This window comes from Pelecanus crispus, chromosome 12 (assembly GCF_030463565.1).
Source record: "Pelecanus crispus isolate bPelCri1 chromosome 12, bPelCri1.pri, whole genome shotgun sequence".
Classification (NCBI taxonomy): domain Eukaryota; kingdom Metazoa; phylum Chordata; class Aves; order Pelecaniformes; family Pelecanidae; genus Pelecanus; species Pelecanus crispus.
In genome coordinates, this window is record NC_134654.1 from 344,530 (window position 1) to 361,484 (window position 16,955).

Sequence of the window (16,955 nt, forward strand, 5' to 3'; positions counted from 1 at the left end):
ATCACATCATTCTTGAAGTAGTTTTCTGCTCAGAAAAGCACCTGGTCGTTTTATGGATAAATACTTTCTTCGCTTTTAAAGGCAAAATTTGAGTATTTTTCCAGTTCTGTAAAGAACATTCACGTTAATAACAAAACTACTAAGTATCCTACACACGCTACTATGCTAGAGAACAGATCTTCTGGCCAGAAGTCTCTGATTCTATGATTCTGTAACTTCTACTTTGCACCCCTTATCATGAGGTGGGGAATCACCATTAACACAGAATTTGACCCTTATGTCCTCACAACACCCTTGTGAGGTAGACAGGTACCACGGCATCTTCTTCAGGAGGGGAAACTGAGGCAAAAAGAGGTGAACTGACTTCTGTGAGGCTGCCCAGCAAGTCTGGGAGCAGAACTCAGGTCATGCCTACAGATCTCTCCATTGTAACACACTGCCTTACCTCCCACCCAACTTCATCTCCAGGGCTGAATGAAAAGCATCCACATACCACTGACAAAATACACCTAGTCCAACACCAATCTTTCTGTAGACTGCTTCTGCTTCAGGAATGACATAAACAGGTGCTACAAAACACTTCTCTCACAGGACCTGAATTCCAAACTACACAAGACAACTCCCATTGCTGTCAGCCAGCACAAGCCCTAATATCTGGGCCCCTAAATTTTTACAAGGCCTTCAGTTAGAGCCTTTCTCATGCCTTGTCTCCACTCCAAAATTCCAGAGTTAATTAATAAGGCACATCAGGGGCTAATCCAAGAACTTTCACAACAGGTGTGAAGTCCTACAGGCCACCGGTCATCTCCAGGCTGGCACTAACAAAACAGTGGTTGGCGTGTGAAACCACATACTGTGGCTGAGAGAGGGAAAGGCTCCTGGCACTGCCAGTGCCACAGTGCAAGAAACACGAAGCCAGCCTTAACTCATCATTGCCCAAGACATCAGGTGAATCATGACCAGCATGGAATTACGTTATCTCAACCCTCAATAAAGGTGTCTAAATGCAATGAGATTTGGGAATGAAAACAAGGCAATGGAAAATGTGTTGGATGTTGACTTAGAAGGATTCCACCACATGGCTGAGCCCCGACTAAAACATAATGTAACGTGACGTAACATATCCCTTCTTTCACTAGACAAGTGACAACAGGGATTTCTCTGTACAGCTGCTTACTTGTGGATATAAGTAATAGTTAATGAATTTTCAGCCCCTGCCCGAGTGGAGTGTTCAATGCTAATGATTTATAAGTACATACCAGTGATACGATAGTTCAAACCATTTGATACAACAGCCTGCCCTCTCTTTATTTAAAGTTCGATAAATTCTAAATCTTGACCTTGATCGGAGGTACAATGGATCACTTGATCATACTTATGAACCACACACATGATCCTTAGGGTTGTATAATTAAACAGCACTTTTGGCTCCAGCACGACCAGAATAAATTTGAGTTGGTTCATGCCTGAAATGATGTGTGACTCCTGGAAGGTAGCAAACACCTGACACTCAATCTGAAGTGGTGGTGAGTCTCTATACAGGGCTTTGGGCAATAGGGAGTAGTATTAAGGGTCCTTTCCTTGTTTAACACGTGAATTCTTCACTGCTCACTGGTTATTTGTGCTGTTTGCCCAGGTTGGGAATGTGTCCAGCTCGAACATAGGTCTTCCCCATGTGTTGATGGCCAGTGTGACACAGAAGACTCCAATGATGTTCATCACTATTCCAGATCTAACCTGTGAGGACAAAAGTCCAAACCAACAACAATAACCAAACACCAGCACAGCAAATTGCAGCAAGGACTATTTGTACATACACAAGAATGACACATGGTCAAATAAATCACAGAAATAGCCATTGTACCCACTGCCCTATGTTCTTGCTTAGGTGGAAATATGAGGGAACACACTGTGCAAAGCCTTTGAACATTTTGCTATATAACTAGTCCAGGAGCTTCACGGCATGTACAACAAGTTGCTCTTATTAGTTAAAGAACAGCTTCTGCCCCCTTCAAGTCTCCAGTAGAAAACCGATAATGTTTGGGTGTTCGGCACAGAACCTGGCACTGTGTGGTCTGGCAGGCAATCAGAGGACCAGAGCCTAGGGCAACTGATTGTTACCTTCTGCTTTCAGCTCCAGTGGAAACAAGGCTTCAGCTACACTCGCCAAAGCCCCAGAAGACTGGAAAGCACTGACTGCATTTTAACTCTTCAGAGTTTAAGAGACTTATGACTTGTCAGCTTTTAATTTCAATTGGGCTGGGCTGTATGTCTGCCAAAACCTGTGAGAAAGGTACTGTTACTTCAGAGATGCAAATCTTTATTGCAGTATTAACAGCACATAAGAGAGGGGAATAAGGTGGTAGTTACAGCCCATAAGAGCTTCCTGATACTTTGGAAATACTTGGATAAGAGAATTAAACTCTGTGTTTCGGGATAAAGGCAATGGAGAGCTTCAGATAAGAGACCAGGCAATTATCATCTTACCATATCCAAAACACGGATGTGGCCATAGGAAAACACTATCGCATTTGGCGGTGTTGCAACAGGTAGCATGAAGGCAAAGGAAGCACTGAGAGTACCAGGGAGCATAACATACAAAGGATGGATCTTGACAGATGCAGCCTGCAATGAAATGGAGAGAAAAATCACACTGGAGATGTTCCAAAAGAAAAGAATAAAGAACATTTCCCAGACCACTGAGACACATAGGCTCATTTCGTTTCCTGGTGTTATATCACCAGAGTAATTTACAAACATTTTATTCTGAAATCCACACATGCTTAAAGATAACTTTGCTCTCGTTTCCTGTCCCACAATACTTAAAACCAATGCTTGGTTCTTTCTTGTTGTTTGTTTGGCTCTATGGTATAATTTGGAGTTCTGGTCAAATTTATCCAATGATCTTTTCTTTGACCTCGGACCACAGTTTTGCCAGGGTAACACAGGGATGGGATTATAATTACTAGGCAAGTGGAGTAACACTCTTAGATGTAACATAAACTCTGTGGGACTCAGAACTTAAGTGCCAATTTAAGTCACTAATAGCGCAGCACCTTGATTGGGATAATTTTACTTTGATGAAATGGTCCAGAATAACGCAGTTGTACTTTCCAAATTAAAGAACAAAGTAACCTATTTTTTCCTTTATGCTACAATTTCAATTCTGTTCAAAAAGGCAGCAAAACTTACCAGGCTTCCCTCTCTAAGTTTTAAAACTGTTCTGGCTTCCTATGGAAAATGACACATTTCTAATAATCAAGCCTACCACTTTCTGTATTCTAGCATAAAACCATGAAGATGAAGGAACCATTCAAAGGGATGAATAGAAAGTGCTGGATTTTGTTTTGGTTTGGGTTTTTTGTGTGTGTGTTTTTCCAGTTCTCAGTTGGTGCTTCAAATACAAAATGACCAGAATTAACTGATGTTTGTTGATCTGTATTAAAAAAGTGATTCTCACTTCGCTTTCTCCAGGGCCAAGGGACACACCTTACAGAAGGCCTGAACTGGCTTCCTTTGTGGTGAGGATGTCATGGGATAGGCATCCTGAATTAGCTTCTTCACCCAAGAAGCTGGTTCTCAGGGTTCAGGCATATAGGTAGGGCAGATTGGAGAAAGCCTGCATTCCCACTTTCTATCTACATACGATGCTATAAACATAGCAGTGAACACCAGCTAAAATCACTATCCATTGTGGTATGCCGTCAGATGGACTGTTTCTTTACTGGCTTTCAGATTAACACTGGAGCAACATTCAAGACAATAAATACGATATTGCTTTGCCACTAGAGACTGTCAGTTTAACTCTGATCTCCCAGCTGATAAGATAACAGCATGGAAGAAATCTTACCATGGATGAAAAGACAGGTAGGAAGAGGGTGGCTGTGGCGACATTACTGGTGCATTCAGTGAAGACAGCTATAATAAGTGAAAGTACTGTTGCAATGGCCCATGGTGGGATAGATCCTAGTGGAGTCATTTGATGACCCAGCCAAGCTGAAAGCCCAGAGTTCTGACGAGAAAGAAAAAAGGAGGGTTTCAGTGAGGCTTAGAACCCCTACATCATGAACAGGGAACTCATGTTATGTGTAACATTCCTACCAAATAATGCTAAATAACTCCTATATAAACACCATCCGGGAAAGTACAATGATCTGTCACAAACACTAAAAGAAATTCCTTGCCAACTAGACAAAATACTGAGTCCCACTTTGCTGATTTTTCTGGAACCCAAATACTTGCTCACACTTCGGTTACAAAATTATGGTTTTTTGCTAAACAGAAACAATTATTGCTGAGACTATTGCAAATACTATCACTCAGAAGTTTCCTGGCAGGTCTTTCTAAGGTTTCTGAAGATACTGACGCTGTATGAATGCTCTCTTGTAGGAAGATAGGCAGTGATTGACTCAAACAGCTTACAAAACCTTTGACTTGATGGCTTCTAATGCTCTGGAGCTTTAATAATGTATGTATGATGTATGTAGATGAATGTAAGGCCCTAGAGCTTTAATTTGCCCCATGGTTTAAAACTACCTAGCCACAAAGTTTAGATCTGAATATGAGTTTCCCCAAATCATGGCACTGTTGAGAACAAAGGCTTGCTTTGATTTAGGTGCATCTTAGCAATAATGAAGGAAACAATATGGTTCACCTCAAGATTCTTTCCTGTTTTGGGAATTCAGATGCCTTTTCTGTGAATTTATGAACACAGGATCAAACTTATGGAATGAAGCATATCGCCCGGCAACAGCCACTGACAAGTTCAAGAAACCCTACTGTACACAATTGTGGAAGATATCTACCCGCAATGATTTTCTTCCTGACCACTTCAGCAGTGGTTTGGTTTAAATCTGAAGATACATATCCTTTAGAGAAATCTCAAATGAAAATCTTACAAGTGTTATCTACAAGTGTTGTGGAAGTGCCCCTGCCCATGGCAGGAGGGTTGGAACTAGATGATCTTTAAGGTCCTTTCCAACCCAAACCATTCTATGATTCTATGATTCTGTGATCTATACTTCTATTTTTCTAGCCAGGGCTGGGATTGGGATGATAACAGAAATAAGAAGGGCTGCTTTTCTGGTCTGTCCAGACAGTGAAGACCCCAAACTACTTGGCAGCCTCCAAGAAGTAAGATAAATTGAAGAAACTTGGTCAGAGCACACAAATTCCTGAAAAAGAGGCATAAACATTCACCTCTCCTCCCAGTTTTTGCTAATTTGGATCTGCCTCCAGATCTGAACATCTCTACTGGGTTTGGCTTTGGGTGCATGCCCAGTAATACAGGACTAGGTAACAAACCAGGGAAGTTCGCCTTTGAGTCAAAGAAAAACAGATGTCAGGACATACTGCGCTTGCATCAGCCAAAGCAAAACCTCCTCCCAGCAGCAGCACAATGCTCCAGGGCATCTTCCTCTGAACCACATTCCAGTCTAGCAGCGGGGCTGATAAAAATGGCTTTTTTATATCTGAAGTGAGAAATGAAAAGCAGAACATGTTTTAGGAGAGTGAAGACATTTTGTCTCCTGTTCTATAAGATACTAAGGAAAGACCCAACAGGCAGATGCATATTACTGAGAAACCTGCACAGAGTAAGGGTAATACACATGAGCAGGGACCGTGCCCCAGCCCTGCCCAAGAAGTGAGGGAGGTGAGCTGCCCTGAAGAACTGCATGCAAATCCAGTATATGTTTCTGCCATGTTAGCTGGAGCTGGCTAACTGTTTCACAATGTTACAATTCCTCTTTTAAATACCTTCTTCAGTCTGTTCAGGGTCAGACATGCTTGGATTCCAGCCTATGAATTTGGGTTTATTAGCAGGAAGGATAAACAGTAGCAGGGCAATAAACACAGCAGGAGCAGAATCAGTGATATACCTAAGGAAGAAAAGAGAATATAGCTTAGAAAACAGACACCTTTCTCCTAGAAGATGGCTGCCTTCCAGCATTGCAGTCACTGCTCTTTGTCATCCTGTTTGGGGCTTGTACATTAGCAAAACAGGTCATTAGTTCATGACTGAGGTCTCTCAGACCTGCCACAACACAAACACAGTAATAAAAGAAACTAGCTACAATGCACATTAATAACCAGAGTCACAGATGACAACAGCTCCTGGGAGCAGGGTGGTGCTCCTTCTCTGTGGTGATGCCAAGGTTCAACAGTTGTATCTCAAAGAAAGATGTGTAAAGAAATGGCCTGAATGATAGTCCCATCGTGCATTTTATGTTCTTAGTGTGCCACAGACATCATGTGAAGAAGCCATTCAAAGCACCAAATCAATTTCCCAGTGAGTTCTAAGCTATTGTTTAGAGGTGATATTACCAAATATTCAAATGACACCACAACTGATTGGAGCTCATACAAAAAAAATACTAACTTGTACATCAATGTGACTGAGACCAGCATTACAGAATTTTCTCTTGCTTTAGGAGGTTCAGCTTGCTCCATGTCCCAGCCTCCAGCCTTCACTGCAGTACAAACTGTCAAACAACAGATCAATTGGTGATCCCATGCAGGAGTGATAGGATCAAGCCCAGCAAACGTGAATTCAGATAAGGTTGGAATGAATGACCTCACACTCAAAATGGAATATAAGAGCAAGGGAATCTGATTCACAACCAAGAGGGTACAGGATGAAAAAAAACCCTAAAAACTTACTTTTCTCCTTCTGGGAAGAGCCTGGTGGCCCAGCCTTTTACAAAGCCTGGGTGTCTGGAAAACCACAAGAGAACCAGCAAAAGAAACATTAGGAGGACATTGAATTCAGCGTAAGAGATAGGGCCTAATTTCTTCATCTCTGCCTTCAGCACGTTGTATGCAGCTTTTTCTTTAGCAGTTCTCTCTGTCCCACAGCCCCAGCTTTTTTTAAAGCTTTAAAAAAAAGGGAAAAGAAAGTACTGTAAGTATTAACATACTAGAGGGATTTAACATGCTTGCCTCTCTGAAGCTGTCACTCCTGGGGACAGGCATAGTCTACAGCAGAGGCCAGGAACAAAGAAATGACAACAGCGTCAAAGTATTTCACGGGGACATGCCAGTTCTCACAGAAGAATGGGGTCTATGAACGGATGTCAGGGTCTGTCCAATTTGGAGCAACCTGGGATGAAAAACTCAGTTTTTAATCAAGGGTAGCAAAACAGATATGGTAGCTCTCCTAGGGTTGAAATTCTCAGATGTGAAATTGAAAAATAAAAAGGCAATTCTGTACGAACATTAAGAATGTATAAAGCTTTTGCCTTAGTGCAACTCCCATGAACACAAAAGGTTTCCAGACCTCAAAACTTGCTGTGAAATGGAACTGCTCTCTGCTACAAAATTAGTAACTTGTCAGTGCATTTGTTTTATCCAGATTTCTCAGTAAGCTGATCTGCATTAGCTGAGGGGTTTACACAATATCATGTAGTTAAATACTCACTTGAGTCCCATGAAGGAGCACTGTAGCCAAAGCCAAGCTAGTACCAACATCAGAATCATGTTTGGGAACGCAAACCCAAACCAGGAAGCAAAATTCACAATATCATTATTGTTGGGGTATAACCTGAAAAGAAAAATGCTTTCTGTATGAACGTCAAAACATTTAGTAATCTATTCTCCCTTTAGTATGTGCTAGTGACAATGATACACGTAAATCTAGGACAACCACTACAAGTAATCATAGGCAACATCCATAGCCTAACTGAAGTCAATAGGAAGGCAGCCTGGATTTCAGAGCAGAATTTAAATGGTCCGTGGTTTTCCCTGTATTTTACTTTAATGCATATAGGAGCTCATGTTGATATTTCAGGCCTCAGCAAGACAAGCGCTGCTGAAAGATCTCCCACATATTCTAGGCACCTTTCACTTCCAACATGCCTGCTCATTTATCCCAAGACAGAACGTTCTTTCTTCCTCCCCATTCATTCCTCTGCCGATTACCAGCAAGTATTTCCAAGTTTCTCAGGAGACCTATAATACCAGCACATAGCTGCCTAAAAGAGGCTGAAGCAGAAAAATGAGGCCCATCACTTCATACACATTCCTCACTCTCAGTTCATCATCTGGTTATTGCTTATAGTTTGCAACTGAAACAGTCATCTAAGACTAGTCAGTTGGTCACAGAAACAGTAAGATAGTAAGTAAAAGAAACAGCAAGAATGACTTACTGATTCATCTGGCCTTTCAATACCATGTTTGGCCCTGTTCCAGTGAGCGTTGCAGTTCCTCCAATGCTGGCAGCATAGCATACACAAAGTGTCATTCCCTTACATATACGCTTCCTCATTTTCCTTTCCTCAGATGATCTAGGGTCATCAGGGACTTGTCCATTGCTTATGACTAGACACAAAGAACATGATTTGCCTCAGGTAAAGTTAGGGATGCAGAGAGTTCAGGACAGGGCCTGCAGGCTCAGTGCTTCCAGTTTGCGTATGCCATTTATTTTTATTCAAAAAAACACAGATATGTCCCTAAATACTTTGGCCTCATGTTCATGAGGAGCTGAAGAGAGAGGTTGACAATCTGGGTCTACATGATCCAAGGACGCTCTTGTCCATATCGGTGCCACAGTTTCTCAGCCATAATTTCCTGTTTCACAGAGAGGCTTACCACCAGCCAGATACTGTAGTCAGTGGAACCATTCCAATACCACAGTAAGAACCCGACTAGCTTTAACAGCTGTGAATATGGGCAGAAAAAAAAACCCACCCAAACCCAAATTCTTGCTTGGCATAAATGTTAAGATCAATATGTTATGTCAGTTTACATCAGCTGTGAAATTTTGCTGCTGTGTCCATTGTTCTCGGAGGTTAACAGTCTAATCTTGAAGTCTGACTGGACTAGTGGAGCAGGACAACGAATTTATGGCAATTACAGCCAACCCAACAATACCAAAGGGTACTTTTTGCACACATTCGTGTTAAAATAAATTAGACAGCGAAGCCGAGCAGATCCTTCTAAGTGGACAGAAAACCAGCAAAATTATTATTACTGGTCTTAGAACAGAAGTCCTGTTTTGGGAGTCTAGAATCAACATTAAAAAGAGCATTTGCAAATATGAAAACTTATCTTTAATACAACTGTTTGGAAGCTAGAAATGAAAAACCTTACAGAGCGCTCTGTGACCAAGTGGCATTCTTGTGGGCTTGCACATCTTACATAAGATTTGCACAATCATAGTGAATTCTCCCTTCACAAGTGAGGTAAGAAATGAAGCAACCAAAAAGCAGAGATCACAGTTGTATCTAAACTATGCCTCCAAGGTCCAAACAAATATGGGAGTTATGAGCCAATCTCAGAGCAATGTCTGGCACACATAAACACCCTTCTTCTACACTGTGTCTTCCAGGGACAAGATAGCCAGAAAACGGGCATGGTGTGTCCCAGGCAGAAGGCTTAAAATGTGGGGGACAGTATGCACTACCAACATTTGCACTCGTTCTTGCACACAGTCACACAAGGAATCGTGGCAGGTCAACTTGCTAATTCAGTGAAATCACACCTCCATGAAAATTCCCAAGACAATCCTTCCTCTTCTGAAAGAGAAAGGCACCACAGATCTGACCTTTAATGGTATTTAATAATATAGCCCTCTGTAACAGCAGGACAGTGAAATCAGAGGGACTGAGTTTGTGTGCATGGTTCAAATCAAGTGAAACCTACTGCAGAACCACAGCATTGACAGAAAGACCTTGTGGAGTCAAGCATCAGGGTAAGATCACCCTTTAAAGTGTTCCAAAGAGTAGTTTGTCCACTGTGAGTCAAGTGACACCAGTTCCCGTTTTCAATGTAGCATTTAAAGTATTCATCTTTCTTCCCCCACCTCCACATACAATCTGCCAGTGATAAAGAGACACTTATTAACCCAGAACCAAAATAGGCTGCATTTGCAAAAATTTTTTGAACACTCCTACATGGCTTAGAAGCTGAATCCACACTGATAATCATGAGATTTAGAAGGTGGGATGCTGGGGTATTGGATGGTATTTCCTACAGGATATGCTTTTCACTTCCCTGAGCAGGCAGTTAAATCTAGGGAACTATGGGAGGATGACCCCAGCTTGAAGGAAAGAACGTAACAATCTGCATGGGATCTAGCACTAAGCATAACAAAATGGCAGCCACCAAAATTGGAAGCCATTTTGTAAAACCTAAATGTCATGCATTTAGGGATTTTCAGTCAGGTTACCATCCTCTTTGCTTGGAAAAGGTACAGAGAACTCCTTCTAGGTCAGGGAGCTCTGAGCGTAGCAAGTTCAGTAGAATCAACTCACTGCTGAGTAGGCCCTTACCATGCACTGAAGTGGGATCTGATGCATTCTTTTCCTCCAGCTCAATCACTGTATTTGTTTGCCCGGTTGCTTGTTCCATCATGGTCACATCATACTCTGTGTTGTCCATTTGATCCAGGACAGCCTGGACAATGGGAACCATCATAGCAGTGGTGGCTGTGTTACTGATCCACATGGACAGGAAGGCAGTGACTATCATAAATCCCAGCATGAGGCTGAAAAAAGAGAAACAGGCAGAGGAGAAAGGAGGAAAGAAAACAGGTGCTGCTAGGCTTTGCAGTCCCTGTAATTTAGAGAGTAGAGCCCAGACAGGGATGTGTGTAGTGTCCAGTAATACAAAGCAGGGCCAGATTCCCTTCTAGGATAGCTCTGCCACCTTCACTGAAGGAATCCCAGAAAGCCATTTAGCTCCTCAGTCTGCACATGATTAAGTCTGTCATCATTTTGTCCCCAATGGCAAGCATCTAGAATTTAGCCTGATGCTGGTTTTGGCTAAAGGACAAATAAACTGTTCCTGCTGACAGAGTTCACCTCTGGAAACTCTGTACAAGTGCAGCTAAAGAGGTTCTTGAAGGTTCCCTTCTCTGCTGACTGTTAAACACCACCCCTACGCCTCTGCTAAATTGACACAGGCAAGGAAGAAGTAATGTAATACTCTTACAGCGCAGGTTTCACCCCAAGAATCAGCAGGACCCTCAGAGCAATCCTTTTGTGAAGATTCCACTGTTCAACAGAAATTGCAACAATCAGCCCTCCAACGAAGAGCATGTTTGTGTCGTTTAGATACTGCAAGCACACCTGAAAGACAGAGAAGGTAGGTCAGGGGCCCAAATGTTGCCGCTTGTTAGCTTCACGGGTACATTTTGCCTTCCATCCTCTCAAAGCCATTAACTGCACCAGGCCCCATCCAACACTGGCAGAAGAGGCAGTTGCAGCCTCAGAGCTACCTCCAGCTTCCTGAACCCTTGATCCCCTGTTTAAGTGCTGAACTGTCTAGCGCAGGGGCTCTTTGTGCATCACGAGCCTTCTTTCTGGATCATCAGGAGTTAATAAAATACAAAATTACAGCAGTTTCTTAAAACATTGTTAGGGGCTCAAATGAATGAGCTCCAAACCAGAATTCTCAGCACCTTTAGCAACCACACCTGCCCTGACCAGCTTGTTGGCCAGCAGTGAACCTGGGCTACACTACCTAAGTACAGCCTCTCTCCCTTGGACTAAAGCACTGCACAAACAGACCGAATGAGCTTTCGAGGGGACACAGTGTACTTGCTGGCATCATGCTGTCTATCCTGTCAGAAGTCTGTCCCATGCATTTTGAAATCTCCCAGAGAATATGTCAGCACTGCTCTCTCATGGGATGGGCTACGAACACACAAGCTGCTGGCACTAGTGGGATGCTCTCCAGCAGGATCCACTCCCAGAAATGGAACTTCCCCTCTACCACCTCAAGCCCCACACCCTTAACATTTTGGGCAGATGTGTATTTAGTTTCAGTATCTTCCCATACAGAAACCCTGAACACTGCTCAACATGTTCAAAAACAGCACCACAGAACTGGAGCGCTTTCCTATCAGACTTGTTTGCTAAATATTGATGGGGGATCAGAGCAATGGATATCCCTGTATCAGATCTGGACTGAGCAAGTTCCTTACTGATTTAGAGCTCTGAACTCCAAGCAGAGGGAAAAATACCACAGGCATGAGGGAGGTAACAGCCAGAGGGATCACTTCAGTGCACCAGTACACAGCCATGATGATGATGATATATGCACATTTGGCTTCCTGCAACATAATGGAAGACACATTTAAGCATAGAAAACTATTCTTAAGAAACGCATTGGTAACTCTTATGAGGGGCCCAAACACTCCATCGCCTGTAGCTTAACAAGTTATGCTGAAATAGGTAGCAGAGAAATGAGGATTTAAACTTGTACTTTTAAACCTTGTTCTGAAGTCGCTTGCATAAAAAGATCTTTTTGACCACAGTGTTTGTTCTAATGTACCCACACAAAATGTAGGGTGTGAGAAAAACAAGCCTTCCACAACTAGGTAAGTACACAGTTCGCAGTGTGCAATTACTTCTTGGTAGTTAGGGTAAGCAGATTTCACATCTAGGAGCCAAGAATTTTTAACAGTGTTTGTAGATTTTGGCATTTCTATTTTGAGTTAATTATTTTTAAATGGATGGCCAAATTTCCCAGTGTGGATGATTAGCTTGTCTGAAATCCACAAGTCTTAGAGGTGTGTCCAGTAACACACCTGAGCCCAGAAACTATATCACTGAATAATTTACAAGTTCTTAACTTTTTAAAGTAACTCTTAAAGTAAAACTCTTCTACCTTTTTTGGTGACTAAGCACGTTAGAGGTATTTAATTACTTTCCCAAATTATACTGTGCTTACCTACGACGGGGATTCCCTAGATTAGAAATGTTATAACATGTCTCTTTATACTGTTGATCAGGCATTTCTGTAACCCAGCCTTCCTTGGTTTGTACTTTCAAAATTGTTAGGAGAAGCAAGCATTCATTAGCCAACAGTAAACAGTGTTTTAAAGCTTAAGTCAGTGTTCCGTAGTTCAGAATTTGCTCATATTTAGAGTATGTGTTTATAGGATTTTATTCTAATACAACAAATGGGACTTTATTGCAAAAATAAATGGTGTTACAGTGACATTTAAAAATTGCTCTAAGGTGATATTTATAAATAGGGGTGTGTTTTCCTTCATTTTGTTGAGAAGCTTAAGAACCAGAAAACAGCCTTTGTAAGTAATTTGATTTTTTTTTTCTTCAGGTTTCCAGGAGATTAATTACAGCACAAGTTTTGAAAAAAATATTTCTTCAGAGACTAAAAGATATCAGACAGATCCTATTTAAGTCTCTGCCCTTAATAAATATGAGGTGAGCTCATGATACAATTTATGTTGTACCACAGTAACTAAGTGCTAGAACTGACTGTGGTTAATCTGTTGCCAGCATGAAAGACACATAAACAACCCTAGGTGAATAAAATTCACAATACACAAGAAACACTGGTTTTGTAGAGTGGAGAGTAAATAATTTATGTGAAGTTCAAAAATACAACCATGCTTATAAATTAACTCCAACAACCACAGCCAATTCAAACAACCAAAGATCTGGAATTAAATATGTGTCTGTACCTATACTTATATCTATCTGTGATTTATGGGAACAGTCACAGACTGTTTCTTTGGTGACTCTGTATAGTTGACGGGAAACACAGTGATCTGCCTTCTCACTGAGAGCCAAAAAAGCAGTCACTGACGGAATGTACTCTCCCATTGTGAAATACTGTAATTTCCCAGACTAGACTGATGATACAATATTCCTACAAATACCAGAAAACTGAAGACATACTTATTTTTTTAGAGAAATGATCTTTCCCAGTATTGATCAAAGTAATGCCTAACAGTCAGGAATTCCTCTTTCAGCATTCAGCTGAAAGGCAGGGCCGATATTACTTAGACAGGTAAACCGGAATGGCTGGCAATTTTGTTTATAAATATGCACATTTTCCTGTACTTCAAAATACACTGAGCAATACAGGTCACTCAGAAGAAAGACTGTTTTTACCATTAGAATAGACTCTAAAGCTCTAGTAGGCTAAAATCCTGTAAACTCAGCTTTCACGTTTTGCCAAGAAGGCTGCAAGACACTAAAGACCAAACTCTTCACTGGGTTATTCCAATTTTACGCTGGTATAACTCCACTGAAAGCAAAGGAGTCGTGCCATCACTGGAGTACGACGGATGTGAATTGGGGGATATTGCATTTGAAACCCCGTTACGATCACTGCGTAACACACAGTGCGCAGCTTCTGACTGCACCACCGATGAAGAATGCCACTCGGCAACACTCCTTCAAGTACCTCAGAGCCTCAGCAGCAGAATGAGCTGGAGAGCCCAGAAGTGCTGTCTTTCAGTCCACTGCCATCATTACTAAATAACGCAAGACACAATTCTAAATGTGCAGGTCAGTTATGCATGTATTTATCTTCGGCCCCAAAAGAATTGCATCTAATCTGCGTGACCCCCAGGTCGTGGCAGTGGCACAACCCTCAGGATGAACGGCGACTGGCACAGCCTCTGCAAGCTCAGGTGCCTAGCACCAGTGTCTGCAGATGGCTCGCAGTGGAACCTGCGACACACGTTCCTGAGATCTGCGACCGAGCAGCTGACGAGCGGCACAGAACGGCCTCAGGACGAGGTGGCGGGGAGCATCTGCCCCGGCGCACCGTGGGGAAGCAGGCCTGCCTGGGCAGGGATCAGGCGCTGCCCGCTCAGGTGGCGGAGATGCTGCGGCAGGGCGGACCGGGTGGCCAGTGCTGCACAGGGCGTCCGGGCCACGGCCCCAGGCGAGGCGGGCAAGCAGGCTGGGTGCCCAGCAAGCCCGGCCAGGGCCCTGCGTGTCTGGCTGGGCCGGGGGCTGCTGGGCAGCAGGGCCCAGAGCTGGGGGCCGGGGGAGCAGGCTCCTTTCCGGCAGCAAGGGCGGGACCCGGGGGGCAGAGGAGTGGGCTCCTGTGGGGTGGCAGGGGCCGGGCCGGGGGCTCTGTTCCCCGCGGGGGCCCCGCAGGCACTTACCCGCGTCGGCACAGCGACCGGCAGCGGCAGGAGCAGCAGCGGCGTGAAGAAGAGGATGGCGAAGGAGCGGTACCTCAGCAGGGGCCGCAGGCACGTCGGGGCCATCTTCTGTGGGGACACACGGTCAGGGCGCCGGCAGGAGCAGCGCCCGCCGCCGCCGTCGCCTTAAGTACGGGGCGGCGGGGCCGCGGCGGGAGGGACATGGCGGGGGGCGACGCGACCCGCCCGCGCCCCGCCGGGGGCGGCCGCTCCCGCCCCGCCGGGACACCGGGCTCGCTCCCCCCCCCCCGCCGGGGCACCGGGCTCGCTCCCGCCCCGCCGGGACACCGGGCTCGCTCCCCCCCCCCCCGCCGGGGCACCGGGCTCGCTCCCGCCCCGCCGCTCCCGCCCCGCCGGGGCACCGGGCTCGCTCCCGCCCCGCCGGGGCACCGGGCTCGCTCCCCCCCCGCCGGGACACGGGGCTCGCTCCCGCCCTGCCGGGGCACCGGGCTCGCTCCCCCCCCGCCGCTCCCCCCCCGCCGGGACACCGGGCCGCCGGGCAGCGGTGCAGCCGCGGGTCGGGAGCGAGCGGGGCGCGGGGGAGCCGCCAGTCTGGCGCCGGCCCAGCGCCCCCGCCCCGCCGCGCCTCGCCTCGCCCTCCCGCCCGCGGCCGGCCGGCAGCAGCCCCGCCGCGCACGGTGCAGCCCTTGCCTGACACCTGGGAGAGTTCCTCAGCCCGACCCAGAGCGGGTCGGGAGCCGCCGGCCCGCTCCGTCGTACGGGCGCCGGGATGTAAGACGGGGCGTTTGCCATTTGCCCGTGCCTTACGTCCCCCTCTGTCCTCCTGCTTCTGCAGACCCCCCGCGACCAAGGAAGGCTGGTTAGCGGCTGTGGATCAAGCTATCGCACCAGTTGTGAGAATGCCTTAAGAAAAATCTCCCTGCTTATCGTGCCTACAGAAAGTTGCCAGTAAGCACAGATTCTCAAAACACGTATTACGTGCAGGGACCAGAATGCTGCCACGTGGCTTCTCCCAGGTGCTGGACTGCCAGAAGGGGCTGGTGATGCCAAGGGGGGGTCATCTCTCACTCATTTACACAGTGGTGAGGAAGGACTGAGCTCCTTTAGGGAAATGGAGAGTTAAAACCACAGTGGGGGTCTCCCCAAAACAAAGGTCTGTGCAGGCATGCATGGTTGTGTTTCACTGCCTATTATTTTGTGAGGGATTGTGTGTCTGTGACCTGGGTTAAAAATAACCCAGGAAGGTTAACTTGAAAGGTTGTTTTTAATGTTGTTCGTTTCAGTGATTTGGTCTACAGTCTAGCCACAGAATCAGAAGTGATGGCACTGCTGAAAGGGTGGTAAGCACTATCAAAATGGCAGAAAGGAACAACTGGAGGGACTGGAAACCAGGCTGAAGGCAAAGAATTTGTTGATATTTTGTGTTCTGCTTCTGGGATGTCAGCAGCCACCTGAAATTGAAGGCAGCATAAATCATATCTTGACAATCTGATCCTGCAGTCTCTTAGTACAGTCTTACCAAGCAGTTACCCACAGAAATAAAGAATTTCAGATTCCACAGCAAGTAATGAGGGAGCTCTGACTACAGCTTTCACTATTTGTCCTCTGCTGACCAGAGGAACTTAAGTGATAGAAAATCAAAACAAGACACTCCAATGTTACTGTTCTGTTTGCAAAAGCAGTGAATGTCCCCTAAGGAAAATAGTAGCCAACCGGATCTGTACAGATTCCAAATCTTCAAACCTTTAGGAGCAGTCCCTCTGGGTAACTTACCAACACAGAGGAAACTTCACACCAGCGCAAAGCCTAGCAGAAAGTGGGGAATCGGCCAAAACTTGCATTCCTGTGGACTGTCTCCAATGAAAAAATGGTCCCTAGTCAACAAAGAAAAAGGACTACAAGCACTTAAATAAGAAAATGCAAAGAGTTAACTCTAAAGGAGTTGTACAAAGGTTCACTTCGTTACCACAGTACAAATATGATTTTCTGTCTTCTTGTTTAAATGAGATGCAGTGTAGAAAAGAAAATAAAGAGAATGACCATGAACATGTGTTGATACCTTTAGATGGACTAATCCTGTGAAAGG

At 44.9% G+C, this 16,955-nt stretch overlaps 1 protein-coding gene across 1 annotated transcript; it reads right to left on the minus strand.

Annotated features, from left to right (window-relative positions):
• Positions 1-1,608: 1,608 nt before the first annotated feature.
• Positions 1,609-14,974, minus strand: SLC13A5 (solute carrier family 13 member 5). The gene is made up of 12 exons (XM_075719609.1): positions 14,870-14,974; positions 11,924-12,052; positions 10,930-11,066; positions 10,269-10,483; positions 8,145-8,316; positions 7,418-7,540; positions 6,661-6,873; positions 5,758-5,879; positions 5,353-5,471; positions 3,851-4,012; positions 2,488-2,625; positions 1,609-1,737 (listed from the first exon to the last, which is right to left on the minus strand). Exons 1-12 carry the CDS (start codon positions 14,972-14,974, stop codon positions 1,609-1,611), a joined length of 1,764 nt encoding a protein of 587 aa, XP_075575724.1.
• Positions 14,975-16,955: the final 1,981 nt, after the last annotated feature.